This window comes from Arachis duranensis, chromosome 6 (assembly GCF_000817695.3).
Source record: "Arachis duranensis cultivar V14167 chromosome 6, aradu.V14167.gnm2.J7QH, whole genome shotgun sequence".
NCBI classification, from domain to species: Eukaryota; Viridiplantae; Streptophyta; class Magnoliopsida; order Fabales; family Fabaceae; genus Arachis; species Arachis duranensis.
Window position 1 is genome coordinate 103,592,791 of NC_029777.3, and position 9,710 is coordinate 103,602,500.

At 31.6% G+C, this 9,710-nt stretch overlaps 1 protein-coding gene across 1 annotated transcript; it reads right to left on the minus strand.

Moving 5' to 3' along the window:
• Positions 1–229: 229 nt before the first annotated feature.
• On the minus strand, positions 230–1,603 carry LOC107495242 (fasciclin-like arabinogalactan protein 14). Its single transcript, XM_052263133.1, has 2 exons — positions 1,066–1,603; positions 230–939 (listed from the first exon to the last, which is right to left on the minus strand). The coding sequence occupies exons 1-2, from the start codon at positions 1,601–1,603 to the stop codon at positions 230–232; spliced, it is 1,248 nt and encodes a 415-aa protein (XP_052119093.1).
• Between the last annotated feature and the right edge of the window lie 8,107 nt (positions 1,604–9,710).

Consider the following 9,710-nt stretch of genomic DNA (forward strand, 5'->3'; position numbering starts at 1 on the left):
TGAGCAAACTAGTCATCATCGCACATAAAACGTAGAAAACGGAGGGATGCTTTATTCCGAAAATTCAAAAAAATAAGGAAAAAAAAAGAAAGTAATTGTTTTTCTACATGTACTCCCCACAAATACTAAGCACGAGTTTATTTAACATAATCCTAACTTGCTTCTGCCTTCAAACGAATGATCCTCATCTTCATCCATCACCTTCTTCTAGTCATGAATTAGAATAAATTTACAAAACTACGAAAAGAGAAGCAAAACCCGTAATAACCGCACCAAACAAACTAATCTTGGTGCGTGAAGAACTACCAAAAGAAGGAGGTGCGTCTGCAGCTGCATCTGAAGGGCTTATTGCTGTAGGACCATCAATGGCTGGACCCGGAGAAATACCCGATGAATCAGGTGCTCCTGCATTTGACGTTGGCCCTGCGTTCGGTGCAGCTGGGTTAATGGTGTCTCCAGAAGGTGAAACAGCCACCGGTGTTGGTGCGATTGAACTTGCTGAACCCGGTGACGGTGACAAACCACTCGAACCACCACCACCGCCTGCTCCACTTGGTGAACTTGCACCTGGTGAAGACGATGGTGGTGAGGTTGACGATGATCGTCCTTGTGCCGGACTTGGTGCATTTCCGCCGCGGCCTTGAGCAGGGCTTGGTGCATTTCCACCGCTTTTTGTAGGAGCAGCAGATGTGGAGGAATTTGCAGTCGAAGGCACTGGATTCACAGCGGTTCCGTTGGCCGAACTAGACGCATTTGCTCCATGTCCTGTACTTGAAGGCACCGGTTTTGTTCCCGCCGCGGCGGCCGGGGTTGCAGCTTGTGGAGGAATCGGCTTTGTAGTCCCTGAAGCTGCAGCTCCTTTGGGTGCATTTGCGCCTTGTGATGGAATCGGTGAAGATGCTCCTTGTGAAGATGCTGGTTTTACTGCACTTGACGAAGCTCCTCCTCCCTGTGCCGGAATCGGTGAAGTTGCAGCACCTTGTGATGAAGCTACTGGTTTGGTTGCGCCTGAAGCTGTTCCTGTTGCCGGCGTAGCATTTGGTCCCTGAGATGATAATGATCCACCGGGTTTCGCAGCATCTTGGCCACGCCATATAATAGGTTTTGTAACTTGAAGAATTGAGACGTCGTAGGGTTGGGTGGTTACAGTTTGAACAAGCTTGACATCTAAGGGGGAACCAGGCGCCGCGCAGCCGAAGGCGATTTCGCCTTCGCCGACAAGGGCTACCTTGATGAATCCTTGATTGTTTACGGCAAGCCCTGTGGTTTGATAAAGCGTGGTGAGTAACACATTGCTGCCTTGCGCTAACATAAGCTTCCTTTCGTCGTAATAATCAAGAATCACGTGAGTCATCAGGATCGCCTTGATGATATCTGGTGATTTTCCGGCTACGGCGCTCATAGCAGCGTTGTCCATCACCATCACCGTCACGCTTTTCCGGCTGTTGATTTGGTCCACGATCTTTGTATCCGTTAGGAATTTCTTGAATGATGAAAACTCTGGATATTGTGATAGCATTTGTGCAATGTCAAATGCATGAGTGGCAGAAAAGTATAGGATGAAAAGTGCCAAGTGTGGAAACAATGAACTTTTGAAACTCATATTTTTTTTTTCTTTTTGTTTTTTGTTTTTTGTTTTTTTGTTATTTTTTTTTTTACATGGGTGTAATTGAAGGGTTCAAGGTGTGTGTGTTCAAACATGAATGTTGGAATTGGTGAACTATGAACCTCTATCTACAAACTATTTGGAGGAGGTTGTGAATGGTTAAGCATGCATGGTTTGTATGATCAAACAAGGAGGGTGTATGAGTGTATATTTTTAGGGATAATCATAATTTGTGGTGATACATTTGTGGTTACTTTAAATTTGGACTTTTTTATTTATTTATTTGTTTTACATGTTAGCTTTCACTCATAATTTTATCCATAGTTTATTATTATTCTAGTGCCATTGACCGTTGCTCCTGCTCATTCCCTCTCTAACAATTGTTGTTCTTAATAATTTCAGTTCGAGAAGTGCCAGGTAAACAATAATCATTTTGAATAATATGATAATAACCAATCAAATAAAAATATACTACACCCTAATTTAATGTTACTAATTAAATTTAAGATTAATTTACTCTTTTAACCCTATTAATTCACATTGTTTACACATTATTCAAAAATATTGTTAGTTACCTATACTTTTCCATTTTAAAATTATTTAATATTATTATATAAGCATTTGTTAATTAAATTATTATTTAACAGCACTTAAATAAAGACCCAATATAAAGAGTCATCTAACTAAAGACGACGGTTCTGTGGATGTCGAAATTATTATTTGAGTTTCTTTATCTACCAAACTCCTAAACATGTTAATTATTGTTTTTATGATTTTCTTGAGATGAGATGTTACTATATTTTAAGATTGATGAGTCATGGAATTTTTTTTTTTTATGTGGGTTGATGATAAAGATAATGCAATCCAAATTTGAGAGAGCTTACAACATGACACGAGAAGCTTTAGCCACATTGGAGAGAATCTACATGAAGTTTATTTTTGTCATTTTCAGAAAGAAGTTGTAACTCCACAAGAATTGGCAGCTATAGTTTGCTCATCAAATAGAGAATTTAGAAACTGATTTCACCGTTGTAAACTAATGGTATATGGATTTAGGGTTGAAATTTAGGATAATGTTATTGATAAAAATAAAATAAAATTAAGAGTATTTATTTAAATTGGTCCCTAAAAAATTTTAAAGTGAATGTTTTTCGTTTTTAATAAAAATTAATTATATAATTGGTCTCTAATATTTTTTGGCGTCAGATGAATTGGTCCTTTTTTATATTGCTCTATCAAGCTGATGACTCAGCCGTTAAGTGCCGTGGTTAAATTAGGACAAATTGATTCCCTTAAGCAAACCATTTATCAAATAAATAGATTTTCAAGGAAATCGCACATAAATCCAATACTATTTCATAGTTTGGCTATCGTGCATATAAGAAGATATATTGGTATGATTTAAAATTTTTTAATATGAAAATAAGTTTACATCTATATATAGAGACAAGAAAATTAGAGAGATGTGTACTAAGAAAAAATATTTGTGCTAGAGAATTTTAATATGGCCTAAACATATTTGTATTGCTTTGATTATATTTTTGTGAGGATAATGAAATTATTAAAAATTTATTTGTCTGATATATAATTCTTTTTAATAAATAATTTTTTAAGAGGGATTAATTTGTCCTAATTTAACACGTGACAGTTAACGAGTGAGTTATCAATTTAATATGACACGTCAGATTGTTCGGTTAATACTTAATAGAGCGGTATCAAAAAAAATTAATTTGTCTAATGCTAGAAAATATTGGAGACTAATTATACAATTAATTTTTGTTGGAAACCAAAACATCCACTTAAAAATTTTTTGAGAACCAATTTAATTAAATACTCTAAAATCAATTTGTAGCAGAGGAGTAATGATGGTGGTGGTGGAGGGTGTTGTCGGGAGAGAGAACCTCCATTGGGTGAAATTTTGGGAGGTTGTGGAGAAAGAAAAAGAGGTGGAGGACTCGCATGAGTTGCAAAGGTTGTGGGGCGGTGGGGGTTTTTAGTCCCTGCAACAATTTTTAATGACACGTGGCACCTATATTTAACAACTCAGTCTTCACCTAACACGTCATCCAGGCAACCTGTTAGCAATCGGTCACAGGGATCGATACGTTTACTAACGTTGATGGTTGAGGACCTAGTTGAGGTTTTTGGATGATAAAGATGCGACATATCCCAATTTAAAATGCTCAAGAACCGGAAAGAGTATTTACCCCATTATTTATAACCATTGGTGGTTGGAGATTTGGGGAGAATTATAACAATTGTATTCCCTTTACACCGTGTCAACATGCTTAATATTATGCCAACTAGCGATAATGATCCACATAAAATCTTTAATTGGGTTAAAATAGTGATTAAAAGAAACACTATTTCAATTTACAATTTAAAATCGAAGGACTATTTTGATTAGTTTAAAAATCGAAAGACCATTTTGATTCAGACTAAAATTATGAAACTATTTTGATTGTTATCGAATAGAATATAATATAATTCAATTTGATTTCTTTGTTATGTTCTATCACGTTTGTTTGTTCACATGTTTCAAGGAACTCTTGCTGAGCATAATTGTTAAGTTTTTGGAAATATCGGGTTAGAAACAGTAACGCTAATAAGAAAAAATATTGATGATCGAACATTTCTTTCCCGCAAATGTGTTAGCTCTACAAATTCAACCCATTTTCACATTTTTAAATGGTCCTCGTCTTCTATCAATTTATAAAAAAATGCCATATCACAATAAATAAAATTCAATTTTAAAAAATCAAAGACATTACCGTAAAAATTTATATTGACCATATATTAACAAGAATTAAAAAATGTTTATAAAAACTAAAACTTAAATTTTAATTTTCTTATTAATCAAATATAATTATACAAGCTTAACAAATAAAAAAGATACCTACGTACATAATAAAGACCCATATAAGAAAATTTATAACCCTAAAATCTTAATTAATAGGATAACAATTCTCAAATTAAATTTTTAAAAAAAATTCTCCCATAAAGTAATCAATAAAATACCATAAATATTGATTCTCATTCTAAACTTTAACATAATTTATGGACTTATTTCAAATGCCTTAACATTTACAAGAATATATAGTAATCATGTTCTTCCTTCATATGAACTTGTAACAACGTGGAATGTCAAAATATTTGTTGCATATACTACAATTACTTGGATTATAAGTAACTGGATTGTGAGCTTTTCTCTTATGGGCGCGCAAATTTTTTGAAGTTGAAAACTTCTTATCACATTGATCACACTCGTATTTCTTTTCTTGATCAGATATAATGAACAATATTCAATATTCAAGTAAGAAAATATGTAGAATAAAATAGTAAAGCAAATAATAAGAATGTATTGAACAACTATTATGGTATAGTACGTATATATAGAAGAATTTTGTATGCTTTAAAATAAGTGTTATATATTTAGTTTTTTAGTATTTGATTCAGTTTCCTTATTTGAAGATATTCTTAAAAAATATAATATACATATATAAAAATAATGAGGATGAGATATAAATAAATGTAATCTTATGCAAATTTTGTAATATTAAAATTAAAAAATACCACGCAAGAATCGTTAATTATGATGATGATATATAATTGATTTAGAGAGAAAAAAGAACAACAATAAAAATAAATGTTAAAAAAATATGAAATATTAAATCGACAAAAAGATTAAATAAATCATATTAAATGCTAATAATGAGAGCAAACAATTAAAATTATAGTAACATCATAAAAAAATTATTTCATATCTAAGATATAATAATATTTCTTTATTTGAAATGCATATCAAATGATATATATTTAAAGAAAATTTAACTTGGTTATGTGTATTCTAGGATAACATTTATTCATATATATATTTGGAATGTAGATTGAATTTTGTTTTAAGGTAATACAAGTGTAATTACCCGTGCAATGCACGTGCCATGCACGTGCAATGCACGTGCCATGCACGTGCAATGCACGAGATAAGATAAAAAAAAATAGTTTTAATAGAAGACTAGTTTTTTTTAAATATAAAGACCCATATGAGAAAAGCTATAACCCTAAAATCTTAATTAATAGGATAACAATTCCTAAACTAAATTCTTAAAAAAAATTCTCCCATAAAGTAATAAATAAAATACCATAAATATTGATTCTCATTCTAAACTTTAACATAACTCATGGACTTATTTCAAATGCCTTAACAATTAACATTCACAAGAATGTATAGTAACCATGTTCTTCCTTCATATGAACTTGTAACAACGATGAGATGTCGAAATATTTGTTGCATATACTACAATTACTTGGATTATAAGTAACTGGATTGTGAGCCTTGCTCTTATGGGCGCGCAAATTTTTTGAAGTTGAAAACTTCTTATCACATTGATCACACTCGTATTTCTTTTCTTGATCAGACATGATGAACAATATTCAATATTCAAGTAAAAAAATATGTAAAATAAAATAGTAAAGCAAATAATAAGAATGTATTGAACAACTATTATGGTATAGTAGGTATATATAGAAGAACTTTGTATGCTTTAAAATAAGTGTTATATATTTAGTTTTTTAGTATTTGATTCAGTTTCCTTATTTGAAGATATTCTTAAAAAATATAATATACATACATAAAAATAATGTGGATGAGATATAAATAAATGTAATCTTATGCAAATTTTGTAATATTAAAATTAAGAAATACCACGCACGCAAGAGTCGTTAGTTATGATGATGATATATAATTTATTTTGAGAGAAAAAAGAACAACAATAAAAATAAATATTAAAAAATATGGAATATTAAATCGACAAAAAAATTAAATAAATCATATTAAATGCTAATAATGAGAGCAAATAATTAAAATTATAGTAACATCATAAAAAAATATTTCATATCTAAGATATAATAATATTTTTTTATTTGAAATACATATCAAATGATATATTTAAAGAAAATTTAACTTGGTTATGTGTATTATAGGATAACATTTATTCATATATATATGGGGAATGTAGATTGAATTTTCTTTTAAGGATAATACAAGTGTAATTACCCATGCAATGCACGAGATAAGATCAAATAAAATAGTTTTAACAGAAGACTAATTTTTTTTAAATATAAAGACCCATATAAGAAAAGTTATAACCCTAAAACCCTAATTAATAGGATAACAATTCCCAAATTAAATTCTTAAAAAAATTCTCCCATAAAGTAATGAATAAAATACCATAAATATTGATTCTCATTCTAAACTTTAACATAACTCATGGACTTATTTCAAATGCATTAACATTCACAAGAATGTATAGTAACCATATTTTTCCTTCATATGAACTTGTAACAACGATGGAATGTCAAAATATTTGTTGCATATACTACAATTACTTGGATTATAAGTAACTAGATTGTGAGCCTTGCTCTTATGGGCGCGCAAATTTTTTTTAAGTTGAAAACTTCTTATCACATTGATCACACTTGTATTTCTTTTCTTGATCAGACCTGATGAACAATATTCAATATTCAAGTAAGAAAGTATGTAGAATAAAATAGTAAAGCAAATAATAAGAATGTATTGAACAACTATTATTGTATAGTAGGTATATATAGAAGAACTTTGTATGCTTTAAAATAAGTGTTATATATTTAGTTTTTTAGTATTTGATTCAGTTTCCTTATTTGAAGATATTCTTAAAAAATATAATATACATACATAAAAATTATGAGGATGAGATATTGCAACACCCTCGCTTCCAGAATGTCACGCTTCCGGCTGCGCCACTCTGATAGCAAGAAGTATTACGACTACGTTACATACTAAATATTAAAATAGGAGCCTGTGACTCAACACCGTATCACTATTTTCTTTGAAATCCAGAAATAAATACTTTATCTTAAAAAAAAAATACGCAGGCATAGATTCATATACAAGACTTCTTACATAATATCTTATAATATAATATATATAAAAATCATATAATCTCCTATCCCTCTTATAAAAATTGTAATAACAAAGACAAGAGAATAAAATAATCTAATTAATACAACAACATATAAAACTAAACGGAGTTTAACTCTTCTTAATGCTTCTTCATCCGGTTCCTAAAAAGGTAAAGCTGTAGGGGGTGAGAACCTAACTACACGGTCTCACCACGGAGTTTCAAAGTTGTCATAAGAAGATATTTCAATAAGAAAATTGTTTTCAAATTCAGTGATTATCATTGCCTTATAAATCCTTTTAAAATCCAATAGCTAATCGTTCAAAACCTTTTTAAAGAAACAATGTTCAATATTTTCAGAAATCCAAGTCTTTCTTTTCTCATAAGCAAATCTCAATCAGAAACCAACCACGCAATCAAACAACACAATCATTAATTCAGCACCAAAGTCCATTCTCAAATGTAACATGCCAAGACAAACACAGGCAAGACAGACAAGGAAAGCACAATTAGGAAGCAGTTACAGCAAATAGTTCAAGTAGCAGTTAAGAACAGTTTAGCAATTAGGCAAACCAAAACAAGTTCAAACCCAAGCAAAGCATACAAATGCATATGATGCATGCCTGTCCTATGGCTGATGAGGCTCATCTATTGGTTATCCAGCCAACCCAACAAGTCTGAATTGTCCTTAGACTGTCCCCTGACGTGCATCCCCAAGAGTCTATGCATAGCTTTTTCTCAAATAATCAATATTGCTCAATGGGGGTAACATTCCCGGAAATTTATATAGTGCCCGGTCACACTTACGTCGTAGGGTCAACAGAGTATCGAGTTTTCAACCTGGTACACATGGAGGCAAGCCACGACACTTAATTCAGGGAACCTCGTATCTCAGATATTTCAAATTCATAAGCCATGTGAATAATTCAAAGTTCATATCTCAATATTCTCAATATTCTCAACATCATAATCATTCATCAATCCAAATCTCATTGCCAAATTCATTTCAAAAACCATATTTCATAGAAAATCCTCATCATCCTTCTTTCCATTCCAACCATTAACAATCTCAATTCAAAATATAATTCTTTCTCTGATAAATAAACAAATCTTAAAACATATAATATTTAAAAATAAATCTTTTTAATTAATTACTTCAAATAAAACTTCTAATTTTATAAAATTTCGGCAGCATCTTCTCTAAAACTCGAACATTGCCATCCTTTTCGAGTCCCATCCAAACATTTCTCAACCTTTTTTCTCAATCATTTCCAGATCTCAATCATTTCCAAAATTCAACCAGTTCTAATACCAAATAATTTTCAAAGCGAATTAATGTCAATAATAAATCTTTTTTTTAAATCAAACCAACTCCTATACTAAATCATTTTAGAGTCAGACTAACTCAAAATTAAACCGTTTCCAAAATTAATTCAGTTTCATATTTCAAATCATTTTTAGAACTGATTCGTTTATATTATCAAAAATAGCTTTAAAACTAAGAAAGCCACTTTTCATAATAATCAACTAAATAACCTTTCAAACTAATTCCTTTTCAGCAATCACAACTACTCAAACAATCGAGCAATCAGTCATTCAGTCCATCAAACAACCACATTTATAAGACAATCATAATCACAGATATATGTTTCTCATATTAATATCTATTTATAACAACTTTGTAAAATAAAATAAATTTTAAGAAAACCCCTACCTCAAAAAGTTGAACTCATAAACTAAATGCGTCACAAGAACCATTTCTCTCCGCCCGAAATTAACTGCAGCTTCAACCACAAGTATACTCACTTCCGCAATAGCAGAAACAGCTTTACTCGCTACAGGTGATCCCGATAACTCAATCCTAAAACATAAATATCGCGAAACCTTAATAACATATAACGGCAAACTAACGGCGATGGTTTGAAATAAAATATACTTACGATAACAGTAAAACGGAATAGCAGCAACCCCGAACTGCCCCCACAGCGGCCCCGATGATGGCGGAAAACCTCAGCGGCAGCTGCAATAACATTGCAGTGATAACAATATCCTTATAAAATTGAAAGAATGGGGACCAAGAGCAGGAATACTATTTACCAACCGTAGTGGCGGCGACTACGAACTCTAACAATGGCTGCGGCAGCTCAGGAGTGGCTCTGTCGGTT